We start from the raw sequence: 20,358 nt of genomic DNA on the forward strand, positions 1-20,358 counted from the left end.
AATAGACCCTTTAAGGGGTTTTCCAGGAAAATACATTTATGACTTATTTATGACTTTTATGACTTATCCTCAGGATAGTTTGTTGTAGATGACCGGGCAGCACTGCACGGAGATATGGGTGCACGGTCAACAGGCGTCGCCCCAGATACTTGAATAAGGAATCCTCAGGATCAGATCTGCAGGGGTGCGACACACGGGATGCCCGCCAATCAGCTGTTAGAAGAGGCCTTGAGTGCTGCAGCCTCTTCCTAGGCCAGTGACATCATTGTATATCGGTCATATGGCCTTGTTGCACTTCAGTCCCATTTAAGTCAATGGAGAGGAGCTGCAATACCAAGCACTGCCACTATACGATGTACGGCGCTGTGCTTAGAAAGCTGCCCGCAGCGGCTCCCTGAAACCACTGATCGGTGGGGGTGCTGGGACTTGGACACCTGCTGATGTGATAATGATAACCTATCCTGGTGAGAAATCATCATGGTCTTTCTCAGAATAACCCCATTAAGTTTAATGCCCATATAATACCTGACGGGCCCCTTTAATAGCGTGGCTGTTTTTTCTCTTTACATATATAGCGCTTTCAAAATTCTGCTGGTTGCCCTTGGAGACCGACAACACTGTCCCCACTCCACTGTCAAGACATCTGACAAGCTTTGGTGTACCGCCTGTGTGGCCAACAGCCATCTCTGCCAACACAATCAAAGCATGTTCTTTTACCACCATAGGGAGGAGGGCGACCAAAAACTTGGGCATGTTCAAATTCAACATGTCTGATCCTTGTTGTGAGACAGACATGCGGCCCCCATAACGAGTCGATGGTTGGAGACTGACGAAGGAAGATACTGAAGATCTTTACAAGGTTTCAAACCATTATGTAAGGGCAGAGGTTTCCTTTAAAGTGGTTGTCCTCAGGATGGGTCAGCGCAATCTGATTGGTGGGGGTGACCCCGCACCGTCACCGATCAGCTGCTCTGCAGTAGCAACAGAACTTCACAGTGCAGTGGACGGGGCTAGTTACTGCAGTGCGGCTCCCATTTACTTCGGCGAGGGTGCGGCGTGTTGGACCCCCGACGATCAGATAGTGATGGCCTATGGTGAATATAGGGTTGGACAACCCCTTTAAGGGTTGCACTGCCAAAGCCCTTTTTAGGCTACTTTCACACCCCGCCCCTTACCTCTCCTCTCTACAGTGTGATGGACATCTTGCCGTGATGCCGGGGCCGCGCTCTTCTCGCGCATGCGCCATGCGCTGCCTGTTACAGCGCAATCCCGGCTCCCTCACTCACCGCCTTCATTTTGCAGACGGCGCATGCGCCGTTTTGTTCCATCGTGCCCCGGCCATCGCTTCTCGTCTTTAGCGTGAGCGTGATCACTGGCTTGCGTTCTGATTACGCTCACGCTAAAGACGAGAAGCGACAGCCGGGCGCGAGCGCGATGGAACTGAATGGCGCATGCGCAGACTGCAAAATGAAGGCAGTGAGTGAGGGAGCCGGGATTGCGCTGTAACAGGCAGCGCACGGCGCATGCGCGAGAAGAGCGCGGTCCCGGCATCACGGCTAGATGTCCATCACACTGTAGAGAGGAGAGGTAAGGGGCGTTCTTATCGTGCCTTGAAGCAAGAAGGCTGCTGCCCCCTTGACTTCAAGTCTGACTTGGAGAAGGAGCCAACAGACATTAAGGCTGAATGCACACGGCCGTGTTCTGCGGCCATGAGCGATCTGTGGTATGCCGGGCTGGATTCCTGCTGACAGCAGGAGCGCACGGCGTCATTGGTTGCTATGACGCCTTGCGCTTCATGCCGCCGCTGCACTACCGTAATACACTGGTATAGATCATACGAGTGTATTACTGTAGTGCAGCGGTGGCATGAAGCGCACGGCGTCATAGCAACCAATGACGCCGTGCGCTCCTGCTGTCAGCAGGAATCCAGGCCGGCATACCACGGACCGCTCACGGCCGCGGAACACTGGCCGCGTGCATTCGGCCTAAAACTGCGATTTTAACATATATGAGGAGACAGAATGAGGAAAGAATCATTATTAGCAACACACTGGGGGATACTTTAAGGTACTGTGGTTGGTTTAATATGTGTTTTCCAGGTGACAGGTTCCCTTTAAAAAAACGGATCTATCACCCATTGACTCAACTTATTTAGTGACGGATCCGTTTTTTTTTTCCGTTTTGATTTCACACAACTGCACCCTAACGGAACGGATGCCTCCTGATGTGCAAAATCAAAACAGATCCGTTTCATTTCGGTATTGAGATCCCCTGCCGGATCTCAATACCGGAATTAACAACGTAAGTGTGAACGTAGCCTTACACCTCTATGAAGTCTATGTACAATTAGAAAACTGTTGTGTTCATTTCAAGTGATGGATGACACCGCTCAGGACTCACAGGTTTGTGTAAGCGGCCAGCAATGTACAAAGTCCTCCAGTGCAGTAAGTCTTCAACGAGGGTGTCCGTGCTCACGATGCCGTACTTTATCACCTGGAAGAGAGGCATCGGTGGTCAGAGGAGTCTGGACTATGACATTCGAGCGGAGGGGCGCGTCATGGTGTAAATACAGTATAGGAATAAATAGGGTCTCAGAGTGTAAGGGGATACAACACATTGACAAGGGCAATGTAATGACCAGTTGTCAATTTTAGTCATACATTTCCAGGAGGAATAACAGAGGAACAGCACAACAGAGAGATGGAAGAAAAGATGCTCCAGAGTTGCTATTTTATGGCGAATCTATTCTTTAGTAAATAATTGTGCCCCATAAAGTGTCCCCAAGCAACATGCGACCCGGCAGTGATGTTCTGCTTGGGGACACTTTACCACTAAGGTGCCCGTGATCCGAGGGACGGGAAGGAGCAGAGCAGGGAGCAGGCGAGTACCTTTTTTTTTGTGTTTTATCTGGGGCAACGCCTTTAAGGCAGGATATTAAAAGTGACAGATCGGATTTAAAGGGGTTGTCCCATTTCACCTCTTACAGCTTGGACTTCCTGCTTCTTCTGTGAACAGTTATGGACCTGACAAGCAGCACTTTAGGTGACATCATCTCGCTGCTTGCCTGTGCATTCCCGATGCTGCTAATGACGTTCACTAGCAGCGACGACATTAGTTCTGTAGATCACCTCCAGGATTGCTGTGCATGCCCTACAGAATCTTGAGATGTCGGTATGAGGTTCCCGGGACGGGGGCTGGAACCGTGTGCGACTCTGTGCACTCCTGCAATCCCGGCCACCACACAAGCAGGAAATCTGTGCTGCCCTGCGCAAGCGCAGTCTATGCTGCTAGATTGCGGCTGTGACCAAATCCTCTAACAATGCGCAATCTACATGGGGGGGTACAAAATGGAGGTGTACACCTAGAAGAAGGCGCTTAATCTAATAGAATGTAATGGGCAAGTTACCTACATTAAATTGGGCAACAGCATGGGACATAATTAAAGATAAGTGAATGGATTTGTCTCATCAGCTACACGTGAGAGGGACTGTCCTCACTGCTTAAGAAACTCCCCCTGCTGATTGATGGACATCCTGCTCAGCCCAACACTCTCGCACCTGCGCTGTTGTATGAAGCAGAGGCTCAGCTTCTGCTTCCGGAGCGGCCACTGTTCATGCACCACTGCCGGAAAGTGTAGCAGAGCATACACTACCCGCAGCAGTGGCGCAGGTGCGAGATTGTCAGGGCCGGGGGAGATATCTGGCCCTGGCAATCAAACGGCAGGGGGAGCTTCTTCAGCAGTCCTTCTCTATGAACTCAGGGAAGAAAAACAAACGAACCAGCACCTCCATAATAAGTGAATTTGAGAACGCAGGTGCACGCTACCTTGACTGAAACACAATTGGATTAGTAGAACTAATGCTTATATCTTTGTGCAATTGACTAGAAGTGTGCTGTTACTTGTAGTTCTACTAATCCAATTGTGTTTCAGCCAAGGTAGCGTGCACCTGCGTTCTCAAATTCACTTATTATGGAGGTGCTGGTTCGTTTGTTTTTCTTCCCTATTGTCACTCACCCTGGTGGTGAGTTTGAATCGTGCACCACCGCCCATTTACCATGTGCTTTTAATTAGATAGATTGTACAGCTGTATTCTACTTTGCCCATATTGCAGGCTGACAGCCTGGGAGAGGCATGTGTAGGATATAGCTGGGTGCTACTTTGCCCAGATTGTAGGCTGTAAGCCCAGGAGAGGCATGTTAGAGTAGGCCCCATCTGATTAGATGCCACCTTGTTGTCTAGAAGATGGGCCTGACATATTTTTGATCAATTATATGCGCAAAGAGCTTCTAACTGCCCTTTTTTTTATCAGTGTTTGCTTATACAGTCCTGAACAAAAGTTTAAGACCACTTGAAAAATGGCAAAAATATCCTATTTAGCATGGCTGGATCTTAACAAGGTTCCAAGTAGAGCTTCAACATGCAACAAGAAGAAATGGGAGTGAGACAAAACATTTTTTGAGCATTCAGTTTAATGAAAAGAACAAATAAACTGAAACAGGCTGTTTTTCAGCTGATCAAAAGTTTAGGACCACACCTCCAAAATAAACCTAAACCCCCCCCCCAAACAGAAATCCAACTTCCAAACATGAACTCAGTAATGAGTAGCTCCGCCGTTATTGTTTATCACTTCAAAAATTTCTCCAAGTGGTGAAGACGGCCGCACGAAGCCACTGTCTGGAACTGTTATCCATTTTTGTAATCTTCCCTTGCCATCCATCCCCAAAGGTTCTCAATTGGATTTAGATCAGGGGAACACACAGGTTGGGCCAAAAGAGTGATGTTATTCTCCTGGAAGAAGTCCCTTGTCTTGCGGGCATTGTGTACTGTAGCGTTGTCCTGTTGAAAAACCCAGTTGTTTCCACACAGACGAGGGCCATCAGTCATGAGGAATGCTCTCTGCAACATCTGGACATAGCCAGCAACCGTTTGATGCCCCAGCACTTCCTGAAGCTCCATTGTTCCACTGAAGGAAAAAGCACCCCAGACCATTATGGCACCCCCTCCACTGTGGCACGTAAAAAACATCTCAGGTGGGATCTGCTTGTCATGCCAGTAACATTGGAAACCATCAGGACCATCATGGCAGAAAAAAATCTCATCAGAGAATAAAACTTTCTTCCACCTTTGAATGTCCCATGTTTGGTGCTCTCTTGCAAAGTCCAAACGAGCAGTTCTGTGGCGTTCAAGGAGACGAGGTCTTTGAAAACGTTTTTTGTTTTTGAAGCCCTTCAGTCTCAGATGCCGTCTGATGGTTATGGGGCTGCAGTCTGCACCAGTAAAGGGCTTAAATTGGGTCGAGGATCGTCCAGTGTCTTGACGGACGGCCAATTGGATCCTCCGGCTCAATGCTGAGGACATTTTTTGGGTCTTCCACTTGACTTTTTTGTTCCATAACCCTCAGGATCATTTAAGAAATTCTAAATTGCTGTCTTACTGCGTCCCACCTCAGCAGCGATGGCGCGCTGTGAGAGACCCTGCTTATGCAGTTCAACAACCCATCCACGTTCAAAAAGGGAGAGTTTTTTTGCCTTTGCCATCACAACGTGTGACTACCTGACAGAAAATGACAATAAATCCACATCTTTTCACAGATTTGGCCTTTTAAAGGCATGTGGTCCTAAACTTTTGATCAGCTGAAAAACAGCCTGTTTCAGTTTATTCATTGTTTTCATTAAATTGAATGCTCAAAAAATGTTTTGTCTCACTCCCATTTCTTCTTGTTGCATGTTGAAGCTCTACTTGGAACCTTGTTTAGATCCAGCCATGCTAAATATGATTTTTTGCAATTTTTCAAGTGGTCTTAAACTTTTGATCAGGACTGTATCTTTGTGCAATTCTCTAAGAACTCATGGATGAGACGAATCGATTCATCTGCTTAGAAAAAGTAAGGCTACTTTCACACTCAGGCCGGCAGGGCTCAGCAAAAACGCTTCTGCTACTGATAATACAACCGTCCAGATCCGTTACGAACGGATCCGGTTGTATTATCTTTACAGTAACCAAGACGGATCTGTCATGAACGTCACTGAAAGTCAATGGGGGACGGATCAATTTTCTGTTGTCAGAGAAAACTGATCCATCCCGATTGACTTGCATTGTGGGTCATGCCGGATCCATTTTGCTCTGCACCCCATGACGGAAAGAAAACCGCAGCTATGACGGATCTCAATAAAGGAAAATAGAAATGCTAGTGTGAAAGTAGCCCATCATGTGACATTCACTCCACGAAACAAGAGTCATCTCAGGAATCCTTCCCAGAGTCCCTGATTGGATGAGATGGATCATGTGGTTTAAAGGTAAAGGTAATGTATGTATCGCTGAATATATTGTTTACTAATTAAAACCAACTACCGATGAATATTCTTTTATTCTAAACAGTTTTTTATTTGGTTGGAGAATTTCATTTCCTGAACATGCGTATGGAGGCTGCCATTTTGCCACGTTAACCACCACGTCACAGATTTGTTTTACAGCAGCGGCCATGGACCATATGAACCTGCAGTCTGTAGCTGTCTCCCGGACTTGTATGCGAGAATTTTTCAGACCTGCTCTCTGATCTGTGCAGAGGCCATTGAGCAGGGAGGGGGAGAAAGCGAGCGGCGATTATAATCTACTGTGAATGACAGATCCTGTGTTCTCGATCATCAGATGTTAGTCGTCATTGTAATCCCGCCTGTTGTGATAATGATTTGACTGCTGAGAAATGATCTCTACAGACCAGGAAGTGTTAGCCCGTTGTGAGGCTCAGTGGCCGGAGTGCACACTTCAAGATATTAGGGGGAAAAAAAAAAAACTGTCATTCCAATTCCTGTGCCCCAGCATCTGCCAATCTCAAGTCCTCTGTATTAATCGTCTAAGACATTTCAAGTAATATCTTCAGAGATGTGGGAACAGGACAGATATTATATATGTCTACCATTCTGTGATGTGTTCTTACAAACTAGACAACTCCTTTAACCTGCTAACAGTCACATTAAAATTGGAAAAACCTTCCCAAAAATGTCACTTTCTTATTGTAGATTTCTAATTTGTGTCTGAGTAAATCTTGTTGGTGCACAACTTAGGGGTAGGGATCGACCGATTATCGGTTTTACCGATATTATCGGCCGATATTGAGGATTTTGACTGTTATCGGTATCAGCATTTATTTTGCCGATATTCCGATAACTTATGGGGAACACAGATCGCGCTGCTCTCGGCGCTCTCCGTGTTCCCTCAGCAGCAGCCAATGGGAGGACAGGGGACAAGAGAAGGGGAGGGGCTGTGGCCACTGCGCCACCAATTTCTCATTCATTCAAATTAAACAGGAGGCGGGAGCTGGCTGCAGAATGACATAGCCGGCTCCCGACCTCTATGAGCTGTAGCTGCGATCCTCGGTTAACCCCTCAGGCTACCGCTCATAGAGGTCGGGAGCCGGCTATGTCATTCTGCAGCCAGCTCCCGCCTCCTGTATATGAATAAATGAGAGATTTAACTTCATTGGTGGCGCAGTGCGCCCCCCAGTATATTACTCATTGGTGGCGCAGTGCACCCCCCCCCCCCCCAAGCCCCCCAGTATATTAATCATTGGTGGTGCAGTGCGCCCCCCCCCCCCCCCCGTATTAATCATTGGTGGTGCAGTGCCCCCCCCCCCCCCCCTGTATTAATCATTGGTGGTGTAGCGGAATGCGGATCCCCTCTCCCCTGCTTCTCCGATCGGAGCCCCAGCAGTGTAAGCCTGGGGCTCCGATCGGTTACCATGGCAGCCAGGACGCTATTGAAGCCCTGGCTGCCATGATAAGCTCCATGCTGCTGTGTGCACAAAGCACAGAGCAGCAGGGACAGTGAGCGCTCCTATTCACCCTGATAGAGATCTATCAGGGTGAATAGGACAAGGGTTCTAGTCCCTAAGGGGGCTAAAAGTTAGGGAAAAAAATAAAGTTAAAAAAATTAAAATAAAACACCAAAATATTAAGTATAAATGAAAAAAAGATTTACAAAAAAAAACAAAAAACTACACATTAACAATAAACATTCGTTTTCAGCAGATTTGTGTAGGAATTTTATTTTTTTTACAAAAATGAAAATTCCCAGAATATCGGTATAAATTATCGGCTATCAGCCTGAAAGTTCACAAATTATCGGTATCGGCCCTAAAAAATCAATATCGGTCGATCCCTACTCAGGGGACACTATTGCATTTTTAGTGACATAATTTATTTAAGCCTCAAGGACCAGTAGGACCCTTGTGTTTTAGAAACCATAACTTTTTAATTTTATGCTCTAAATTTATTTATTTTTTGTTGAATTAGTTTTAGGTTTTTTTAGGAACCATTTTGGGGTATAGTGTAGTAAATACATTTTATTTTTAGGGTGAAAGATTTAAAAAAACTGCATTTTTTACATTATTTTGTGGAATTTATTTACAGCGTTCACGGAGTGGTAAAAATAATTTTATTATGTAGGTCCATACAGTGATGATAATGTCACATTTCTCAATTTTTTTTTTTACTATTTTTCCTATCCTCCTGCAGCCTGTCTGCTCTGCAGCTGCTCTCCCTCCTGCTCCTCCTCCTCCAGACTGAAGGGGGGTGTGGGGCTGCTTTAGCTATTTATATCTCTGGTTTGGCTTTGTATTGTTTGAAAAGCTTGCTTTCCAAGCTTTCAAACAATGCCAGAATGACAGCGATATCTTCAATACCTGAGAAGATATCACTGTTAGAAATCGGGCTGCAGTGAATGTAGCTGAAAGTGAAGGTAAAAGCAGGTTTTACCAGCGATTATTCCCGACTCGATTTCTAAGGCCCCTTTCACACGAGCGAGTTTTTCGCGCGGGTCAAATGCGTGACGTAAATGCATAGCACCTGCACTGAATCCTGACCCTTTAACCGCTTGCCGCCATGCTAACGCCGAAAGGCGTCATCGCGGCGGCTCTCCCAGGTCACACTAACGCCAATAGGCGTCATCTCGCGAGACGCGAGATTTCCTGTGAACGTGCGCACACAGGCGCACGCGCTCACAGGAACGGAAGGTAAGCGAGTGGATCTCCAGCCTGCCAGCGGCGATCGCTCGCTGGCAGGCTGGAGATGTGATTTTTTTTAACCCCTAACAGGTATATTAGACGCTGTTTTGATAACAGCGTCTAATATACCTGCAACCTGGTCCTCTGGTGGTCCCTTTTGTTTGGATCGACCACCAGAGGACACAGGTAGGTCAGTAAAGTAGCACCAAACACCACTACACTACACTACACCCCCCCCTGTCACTTATTAACCCTTTATGAACCACTGATCACCCCATATAGACTCCCTGATCACCCCCCTGTCATTGATCACCCCCCTGTAAGGCTCCATTCAGAGGTCCGTATGATTTTTACGGATCCACGGATACATGGATCGGATCCGCAAAACGCATACGGACGTCTGAATGGAGCCTTACAGGGGGGTGATCAATGACAATGGGGTGATCACGCATATAGACTTCCTGATCACTTCCCTGTCATTGATCACCCCCTTGTCATTGATCACCCCCCTGTAAGGCTCCATTCAGACGTCCGTATGATTTTTACGGATCCACTGATACATGGATCGGATCCGCAAAACACATGCGGACGTCTGAATGGAGCCTTACAGGGGGGTGATCAATGACAGAGGAGTGATCACCCATATAGACTCCCTGATCACCTCCGTCATTGATCACCCCCCTGTAAGGCTCCATTCAGACGTCCGTATGATTTTCACGGATACATGGATCGGATCCGCAAAACACATACGGACGTCTGAATGGAGCCTTACAGGGGGGTGATCACCCATATAGACTTCCTGATCACCCCCTGTCATTGATCACCCCCCTGTAAGGCTCCATTCAGACGTCCGTATGTGTTATGCGGATCCGATCCATAGATGCGTGGATCCGTAAAACACATACAGACGTCTGAATGGAGCCTTACAGGGGGGTGATCAGGGAGTCTATATGGGATGATCACCCCCCTGTAAGGCTCCATTCAGACGTCTGTATGTGTTTTACGGATCCACGCATCTATGGATCGGATCCGCAAAACACATACGGACGTCTGAATGGAGCCTTACAGGGGGGTGATCAGTGACAGGGGGGTGATCACCTCATATACACTCTCTGATCACCCCCTGTCATTGATCACCCCCCTGTCATTGATCACCCCCCTGTAAGGCTCCATTCAGACGTCTGCATGTGTTTTACGGATCCACGCATCTATGGATCGGATCCGCAAAACGCATACGGACGTCTGAATGGAGCCTTACAGGGGGGTGATCACCTCATATACACTCCCTGATCACCCCCTGTCATTGATCACCCCCCTGTAAGGCTCCATTCAGACGCCCATATGTGTTTTACGGATCCACGCATCCATGGATCGGATCCGCAAAACGCATACGGACGTCTGAATGGAGCCGTACAAGGGGGGTGATCAATGACAGGGGGGTGATCACCCCATATACACTCCCTGATCACCCCCCTGTCATTGATCACCCCCATGTAAGGCTCCATTCAGACGTCCGTATGTGTTTTGCGGTTCCGATCCATGTATCCGTGGATCCGTAAAAAACATATAGACGTCTGAATGGAGCCTTTCAGAGGGGTGGTCAATGACAGAGGGGTGGTCAATGACAGAGGGGTGATCAGTGACAGGGGGGTGATCAGTGACAGGGGGGTGATCACCCCATATACACTCCCTGATCATCCCCTGTCATTGATCGCCCCCCTGTCATTGATCACCCCCTGTAAGGCTCCATTCAGAATTTTTTTTGGCCCAAGTTAGCGGAAATATTTTTTATTTTATTTTTTCTTACAAAGTCTCATATTCCACTAACTTGTGTCAAAAAATAAAATCTCACATGAACTCACCATACCCCTCACGGAATCCAAATGCGTAACATTTTTTAGACATTTATATTCCAGACTTCTTCTCATGCTTTAGGGCCCCTAAAAAGCCAGGGCAGTATAAATACCCCACATGTGACCCCATTTCGGAAAGAAGACACCCCAAGGTATTCCGTAAGGGGCATATTGAGTCCATGAAAGATTTACATTTTTGTCCCAAGTTAGCGGAAAGGGAGACTTTGTGAGAAAAAAAATAAAAATAAAAAAAAATTTCCGCTAACTTGTGCCCAAAAAAAAAAATTCTATGAACTCGCCATGCCCCTCATTCAATACCTTGGGGTGTCTTCTTTCCAAAATGGGGTCACACGTGGGGTATTTATACTGCCCTGGCATTTTAGGGGCCCGAAACCGTGAGAAGAAGTCTGGGATCCAAACGTCTAAAAATGCCCCCCTAAAAGGAATTTGGGCCCCTTTGCGCATCTAGGCTGCAAAAAAGTGTCACACATCTGGTATCGCCGTACTCGGGAGAAGTTGGGGAATGTGTTTTGGGGTGTCATTTTACATATACCCATGCTGGGTGAGATAAATATCTTGGTCAAATGCCAACTTTGTATAAAAAAAATGGGAAAAGTTGTCTTTTGCAGAGATCTGATATTTCCAAAGAGCACCTTTTGGAAAGAAGACACCCCAAGGTATTCCGTGAGGGGCATGGTGAGTTCCTAGAATTTTTTATTTTTTGTCACAAGTTAGCGGAAAATTATGATTTTTCTTTTTTTCTTTTTTTTTTCTTACAAAGTCTCAGATTCCACTAACTTGTGACAAAAAATAAAAAATTCCAGGAACTCGCCATGCCCCTCACGGAATACCTTGGGGTGTCTTCTTTCCAAAATGGGGTCACTTGTGGGGTAGTTATACTGCCCTGGCAATTTAGGGGCCCTAATGTGTGCGAAGTAGTTTGAAATCAAAATCTGTAAAAAATGGCCGGTGAAATCCTAAAGGTGCTCTTTGGAATGTGTGCCCCTTTGCCCACCTAGGCTGCAAAAAAGTGTCACACATCTGGTATCGCCGTACTCAAGAGAAGTTGGGCAATGTGTTTTGGGGTGTCATTTTACATATACCCATGCTGGGTGAGAAAAATATCTTGGTCAAATGCCAACTTTGTATAAAAAAATGGGAAAAGTTGTCTTTTGCCAAGATATTTCTCTCACCCAGCATGGGTATATGTAAAATGACACCCCAAAACACATTCCCGAACTTCTCCCGAGTACGGCGATACCAGATGTGTGTCACTTTTTTGCCGCCTAGGTGGGCAAAGGGGCACACATTCCAAAGAGCACCTTTCGGATTTCACAGGCCATTTTTTACACATTTTGATTTCAAACTACTAACCACACATTTGGGCCCCTAGAATGCCAGGGCAGTATAACTACCCCACAAGTGACCCCATTTTGGAAAGAAGACACCCCAAGGTATTTCGTGATGGGCATAGTGAGTTCATGGAAGTTTTTATTTTTTGTCACAAGTTAGTGGAATATGAGACTTTGTAAGAAAAAAAAAAAAAAAAAAAAAAAAATAATCATTTTCCGCTAACTTGAGACAAAAAATAAAAAGTTCTATGAACTCACTATGCCCATCAGCGAATACCTTAGGGTGTCTACTTTCCGAAATGGGGTCATTTATTTGTGGGGTGTTTGTACTGTTTGGGCATTGTAGAACCTCAGGAAACATGACAGGTGCTCAGAAAGTCAGAGCTGCTTCAAAAAGCGGAAATTCACATTTTTGTACCATAGTTTGTAAACGCTATAACTTTTACCCAAACCATTTTTTTTTTACCCAAACATTTTTTTTTTATCAAAGACATGTAGAACAATAAATTTAGCGAAAAATTTATATATGGATGTCGTTTTTTTTGCAAAATTTTACAACTGAAAGTGAAAAATGTCATTTTTTTGCAAAAAAATAGTTAAATTTCGATTAATAACAAAAAAAGTAAAAATGTCAGCAGCAATGAAATACCACCAAATGAAAGCTCTATTAGTGAGAAGAAAAGGAGGTAAAATTTATTTGAGTGGTAAGTTGCATGACCGAGCAATAAACCGCTAAAGTTGTGGAGTGCCGATTTGTAAAAAAGGGCCTGGTCACTAGGGGGGTATAAACCTGTGGTCCTTAAGTGGTTAATTTCAATAGGTCTGTGTACATAAACGTTTTTTTTTCATGCATCAGTTCTGCATTGCGTGAAAAACGCAGCATGTTCTATATTTTGCATTTTTCACGCAGCCCTGGTCCCATAGAAGTTAATGGGGCTTTAGTGAAAAACACATTGCATCTGGAAGCAAGTGTGGATGCAATGTGTTTTTCACTGATGGTTGCTAGGAGATTTTTTTTTAAACCTTCAGTTTTTTTTATCACGCGCGTGAAAAACGCTTTAAAACGCATTGCACTCTCCGGAAAAAACTGAATGCAATTGCAGACAAAACTGACTGAACTTGATTGCAAAATGGTGCGAGTTTCCCTGAATGCATCCGGAGCCAACCCGTATCGTTTGCGTGAGGCCCAACGGTGATTTCTCCTGTTTAGATTGGACTTCAGCTGTCATTTTGTCTTGTATGAAAGCTTGGAATGTCAGCTTTCAAACAAGACAGTTCCATGCGTCTAGCTGCTACCAATCAGCAGCTAAAGCAGCCCTCCCACCTCCACTTCTCAGCTCTGGCAGAACAGTTAAAGGGTTTGTCCCACAAAAAATATTCCACAGTTTTCAAACCAGCACCTGGATCTGAATACTTGTGTAATTACATGTTATTAAAAATTTTGTATAGTCATTGAGTTATTCAATAAAGTGTATCTGTATAGCGCCACCTGCTGTTTCTTATTTCCTTTACTTTTTTCTTATTTCTTTGTCCACCTCACTGAGAAGGCCACACATGCTCAGTTTCATCCTTCAACTGCCTCCTGAGCTGTGATAGGGAGATCATGGACACGCCCCCTGAGCTGTGATAGGGAGAGCTGAGACACGCCCCCTGAGCTGCAGCAGAAAAGACACTCCCTTGAGCTGTCAGCTTGATATAAATCTAGCAGAGCAATGAATGTGGAGATCTCTAGATCCATGTGAGGTACAGGGCTGGTTCTAGCTTCATTCAGTGGCGTACACACAATCCATTGGGCCCCGGTGCAAAACGGATCCATGAGGCCCTGCTCTGCCTGCTACAGGACATTTAGTAAGTACGGTAGTACAGATGGGGCTAGGAATAGGAACGTTAATTAAAGTTATTATAAAAGGTTTAAGCAATAAAGCAGTGAGTGAGCGGCGGGGCCGGGGTACAGTGACCGCACCGGCCCTGCTGCATTTGCATGACATCGGCCCCTCCCCCTCCCACAGGTTTAGCTATGGTATATTAGGGCATCTCTGGACAACTTACATTGAAAGTAACGGCTAAGCCAAACTGATGCATTCTGAACGGATCCTTATCCATTCAGAATGCATTGGGGCTGAACTGATCCATTTTGAACCGTTTGTGAGAGCCCTGAACGGATCTCACAAACGGAATTCAAAACGCCCGTGTGAAAGTAGCCTTAGGCTACATTCACACTGGCGTTTCTGGGTCCGCTTGTGAGATCCGTTCAGGGCTCTCACAAACGGTTCAAAATGGATCAGTTCAGCCCCAATGCATTCTGAATGGATAAGGATCCGTTCAGAATGCATCAGTTTGCCTCCGATCAGCCTCCATTCCGCTCTGGAGGTGGACACCAAAACACTGCTTGCAGCGTTTTGGTGTCCGCCTGGCGATGCGGAGCCAAACGGATCCGTCCTGACTTACAATGTAAGTCAATGGGGATGGATCCGTTTTCACTGACACAATATGGTGCAATTGAAAACAGATCCGTCCCCCATTGACTTTCAATGCAAGTCAGGACGGATCCGTTGTAACTTAGACTTATTTTTTAAAGAATAATGCAAACGGATCAGTTCTGAACGGATACAAGCATTTGCATTATAGGTGCGGATCCATCTGTGCAGATACGGATCCGCACCTAACGCAGGTGTGAAAGTAGCCTGACTCTGCTATATTTCTGTAGCCTGCAACCTCTGACTGCCCAGTTGGACTGAAACTACTACACCCAACATGTTCTGGCAGTAATGGTAAATGGATATTGGTGCAATTCCGAGGCAGCCTACATTATGTACTATATAGACTAGTAGCTCAGAATTGCACCAATATCCATTTACCATTACTGCCAGAACATGTTGGGTGTAGTAGTTTCAGTCCAACTGGGCAGTCAGAGGTTGCAGGCTACAGAAATATAGCAGTGTTAAAAGCCATTGATAGGCCAATTAAGTATTTACCATACCATATTATGAAGGCAATACAGACACAGTAACATTGCCCAACTCTCAGCCCCCATCTCTGAGTCTGAACTCACCAAACCATAAATGTGGTGACTGGTGAGCAATTATGAAGACTTTTTTTTTTTTACAAATCTTATCTTCAGTCAATCCGGGCGGTCGGCACCGGCTTCTTCGCGCGCTCCCTTCTCCCTGCTGCATCTCAGCGTCAGTGTTGTGCGCAGCCTAGGGGAACGTGCGTCATGTCCGGTGCGGCCGCCCAACAGGAAATGAGGAGGCACGCCGCACCAAGAGGAGACTCAGGGGGAGGAGGAGACTCAAGGGAGGGTAGGCCTGGCCTAGCAGGCACTGCCGCACAGAAGCAGAACACTGGGCGGCGTGCCCGCCCACCCGGGTTATTATACAGGCAAGGCAGGCGCAGCAGTGCAGCAAACACAGTACTATTGCAGGGCGGGGCCAGGGGTCCACAGGCGACCCCTGCATGTACGCCCCTGGCTTTATTAGAAAGGTATTGTCATGTCCTATATGAAGTCTGATTTTCATTTTTACATTAGTCATGGGATAATCCCTTTAAGTACTTTTCCCACAGCTGGAGCTGATCTCGGGCAGTACAGTTAGGTGGTTAAAGGGGTTGCCCAGGGTTTTTTAAGTAATTGCCTAGGGTCCAACACCCCACCTATCAGCTGGTCTGTGACGTTCAGTCAATGGAAGTCAGCACCAGAACTAGAGTTCACTAGCAACCTCGTAGCCGTGTGCATGGGGCCTTTACAAAGATGTAGTATGGCACCTGCAGACTCCTATGGGACTCGCCTGTTCCCCCCCATATGATGCTGATTTCCACATAGATTGGGCAGATTCCCTCCATGTAAGATCTCCACCCCATGGACACACAAACAGGTCATTTTCTCTGATTCACAGATAGGCCTGTTTCCCACGGTCAGTATTTTGCATCCGTATTTGTAAGTCAAAACCAGAAGTGGAACCTACAGAGAAAAGGTAGAATAGAAATATTTGTGCCTCTTCTGCATTATCGAACCACTCCTGGTTTTGGCTTATAAATACTGATGCAAAAATACTGACCAAATACTGACCGTGGGAAAGAGGCCATATTGTTATACTGGGGCAAGGTTCATACCGGGAAAGTGATGACAGAATGACAGCCCATGAGATGCTCTGGAACTGAAAATATACAAGTAAAAGCCCCGTACCTTCCCGTCACACGGAACCAGGGTGTTATAATAGACGCCGGCGCCATACTTGTTCTGTACGGTACTTATTTTCTTTGGTCCCAGATACTTCAGCACAGAGTAGTGACTTCGGTTCTGCATCAGGTTCATGGTGTGCCACGTGACATGGGTCGTCCACCGCAAACACAAAGTCCACCATGTTCTAGGGGAGGGAAATCAACAAGGCTATTTGTTATACTATAGAGCGGTACATATAAAACTGTACAGGTTCCGCAAAATGCGGAACGAAATTGCAGACGTGTGAATGGACCCTAACAAGTCTAACCATTTAACGGGTGGAATTTATCATGACGGTAATATCTGAATCAGGGTTGCTTGAGTCTACGTTGGTGTACTAAGCAAATATATGACGTTTGTTAAAACTTGTCGCAATGCAAAACTTTAGTCTAGAAATGCCTCTTCAGTTTTTCTACGCCCCCCTCCTCTACTGAAGCGAGTTTGTGACTATTTGAAGGAGTCTCCGATAGGTCTGTAATAGAGCTAATTCACATATTGCTAATCACGTCCAGTTCCCCACCCACATTACAAACCTGGAGCGGGTGACGTAAAAATGCAAAAGGTTGTAAATTTTTGTGCCAATAGATCCCAAAAGTCACAAAAGCCCTATTTTGTGACTTTTTGAAGCCAGCAGTCTTGAGTGCAGGGCTCTCTAAGGGCTCATGCACACAACCGTTGTTTTTTTTCCCCCACATCCGATCCTGCATTTTTTGTGGATCGAATGCAGACCCATTCACTTCAATTGGGCTGTAAAAGAGGCGGACGGCACACCGCATCGGCCAAAAAATAGAACGTCTTATTCTTTTTCCTGCATTACGGACCAGAATAGGACAGTTCTATATAGGGCAGGACATTCCACTCTCAGCCTGTATCCGTGTTCAGCTACAGCCGTGTGGGTGATCCCTAAGGCTTCTAGATGCATGGAGTTTGGCGCAGAGTCTGCAGTGAAACACGTGTGGAGTCCAAGCCTAAATCGCCTCTCATTGTTTCCGTGCGGCTTTCAAGGCCACAGTACAAAGAAAAAAAAAAAACACAACACTCGGACCCCACTAGGTTCCATTGAATGGCGCTAAAGCTGCAAGAAGATCCACCGCAATCACCTCAGTGGATTTTGTCACAAAGGGGGAGATTTATCAAACTGGTGTAAAGTAGACCTGGCTTAGTTGCCCATAGCAACCAATCAGATTCCACCTTTCATTTTCCAAAGGAGCTGTGAAAAAGGAAAGGTGAAATCTGATTGGTTACTTTGTACCAGTTTTGCTAAATCTCCCCCAAAATCGGCTGTGTGAACTCTTCTGCTTCTCTCACATGGTCAGTAGTTTTCATCAGTAAGCTCAAGCTGGAAGCGGGTCCAAACACACAGAAGAGGCACAAATCTTCCCATTATACGTTTTTTTGCTGTAGGTTCTGCTCCTGGTTGTGGCCTACAAATACTGATGAGAAATACTGACCACGTGGAAGTGGCTTAAAGGGGGTTTCAAAGACCCCCTGGACCTCCAGCAATCAGCTGTTTTAGAAGGCAGCGCCGCGGTCTTCTCTCAGATCACCTAGGCTCCATTCACTTCTATTGGACTGAGCTGCGCCTAGGCCATGTGACCGATCACTCGGCCTAGGCTAAGCTGCGAGGCGCCAGTGTCTTATCAAGCAGCTGATCAGTGGGGGTCCTGAGTGTAGGCCCCCCACCGATGAGATACTGATGGATAGGATAGGTCATGAGTAGAAAAGTCTTAGAAAACCCCTTTATAAGGCTATGTACACCCTTGGAGGCAATTTTTGTTTATGATTGCAATTTACTCATTTGTGGCAAAAAATAAATAAATAAAAAATAAATAATCATATTTTCAATTGGCCTTTATTAAAAACTGTGAAGGACAAATAAAGTGGAATTTGGAGGGCACTCAAAAATACCAGGAGATCAAATGGATTTGTTAGTATAAAAAAATCTTATTTATTAAAATTCAATATATAGAATAAAATAAAGTTAAAAATCTATATGCACTTTTTACAACAACAGATTATGTTCACAATAGTATCTATACCCTATACTAGGTAAATCCTTCTGTGAATTATTGTGTCAACGGCCCACGTGGATCTAAGTGCTCCCCTTTGATATGGAGTAAGAATATATTACTATGATGAGCACTATTTTCGACTGAAGCGTCACACCTGGCAGTAATAAGGATAACTTGATTACAATAGGTCGGTGCTAGTACAAAGTGCCGCACAGTGGTATAGTAATGATAAGAATAGAGATCTGCAAAGAATAGTATAAAAGACTAACAAATCCATCTGGTCTCCATTTGATCTCCCGATATTTTTGAGCGCCCTCCAAATTCCACTTAATTTGTCCGTCACGTTTTTCGGGCTTGAGGTGTTGCCCTTGGAGTGAGCACCATCTCAGGGTGTAATATACTGGTGAGCCACTGACCTCTATATCGTATTTTTAATCTTTATTAAAAAAAATATTGAGCTGTTCTGTCACAAAGGGGAAACCGTTTTTCTAGCTGTGTGACTGGTACTTTCACGTTGTGCCGGTCATCTAATAAGCCTCATCTATAATCTACATAGAGGTCATAAACAATCATTTGAGCCACATTCTAATATAATGTCAAAGAGCAGAGGTAAGGAGCCCATCAGCTCCCTGACTGACAGAAAAGAGAGAAAATTCAGAGAATGCTCCGAGAGCATCTCAGCTCTGTACAGAAAAAAGGATTCCATTTTTTTAATAAAGACCAATTGAAAAAATGATTTTTAGCTCAAAATAAGTACAATGCAATAATAAATAAAAATTGCCACCAAAGGTGTACATAGCCTTTAAGGATGAATTCACATGCAGCAGATCTGTTGCAGAAAATTCTAGCTCTCTCATTCATCCGAATCCATGCGCTTATATGGACCCAATCTGTAGTCACGGAAATGACTGCTACAAACCTGTCACATGTGAATACACCCTGAAGACAACACATGTAAGCGATCCATCCTCGTGCGATATCATCCATAAGAGATGTGCACGTTTTATATTGTCCAATCATCTGAATTATCAGCGCCCATCATACTCCCCCCTTGGAAATCCCATCTTTACCTGGACATTGGTCTGTGCAGCCCCAATCTGCTTGAAGACTGCAGATCCATAGGCAAAGGCAAGGCTGATATCCTGGGGAAAATAACCCAGGATCCTCCGGAACTGGAATCCTGTGCCCTGGAGAGCTGGCAGAGCCATGACCTGTGACCGCCAGCCTCACACCCTGCACATCGTAAGGCTGTCAGATACACACCACACACGGGGAGAGTCAGTCCTACCCACTGCACAGCCTGACCTACACACATGTACACTCACTTCCGGGAGCTGTGGAACGCACGTGTTGATTGGTTAGGTCTTACGCCTCTTGCTATTGGCTGGCTCTGGGTGGATTGGTCAGGTCTGAGGCAGTGCTCCGTGGGTCAGGCCAAGGGAAGGAGAGCTCCTCAGTGCTAGTCCTGTAGGGAGAAGACTATATATATATATATATATATATATATATATATATATATATCCGCTGTATAATGTGTCCTGCCTACACCGGGACACTATATATAACATTGTGCTTCCAGTAGGGCTGCATTTACAGCTCGTCTCGTGGTACAGTGAAAATGTACTATGTGTGTGCGAATACCCAAATAACCCCCCCATAAACTGCCATCTAAAAAGACCAGGGGTAAACAGGCGGGAGACCCGCACTCATTTCCGTTCAGATTTATGTGCGTTCTCGTTCCAAACACCGGATGCGTCAGGCTGCGGTCACATCAGGTTTTTGTCATACGTTTACAAAAAAAAAAATTGTTTACATTAACGGTTGCCTCAGACAAATGCAGAGTTGCAGTGATTCCATAGAAATGAATGGAATCGCTGCTCTAGTTGCAAGAAATCTTGCAGTGTTGGATTTCTTGCAACT

The 20,358-nt window shown here is 45.6% G+C and overlaps 1 protein-coding gene across 1 annotated transcript in view; it reads right to left on the reverse strand.

Annotated features, from left to right (window-relative positions):
- The window catches only part of TAMM41 (TAM41 mitochondrial translocator assembly and maintenance homolog), a 45,404-nt gene extending 25,641 nt beyond the window's left edge, over positions 1–19,763 (reverse strand). The window contains 4 exon segments of the mRNA XM_044301305.1: positions 2,401–2,493; positions 16,391–16,534; positions 16,536–16,571; positions 19,509–19,763. Coding sequence (XP_044157240.1) covers positions 2,401–2,493; positions 16,391–16,534; positions 16,536–16,571; positions 19,509–19,646 — 411 coding nt within the window. The 5' untranslated portion in view covers positions 19,647–19,763.
- Between the last annotated feature and the right edge of the window lie 595 nt (positions 19,764–20,358).

The sequence above is a fragment of the Bufo gargarizans genome, chromosome 7, assembly GCF_014858855.1.
Source record: "Bufo gargarizans isolate SCDJY-AF-19 chromosome 7, ASM1485885v1, whole genome shotgun sequence".
In the NCBI taxonomy this organism is placed as follows: domain Eukaryota; kingdom Metazoa; phylum Chordata; class Amphibia; order Anura; family Bufonidae; genus Bufo; species Bufo gargarizans.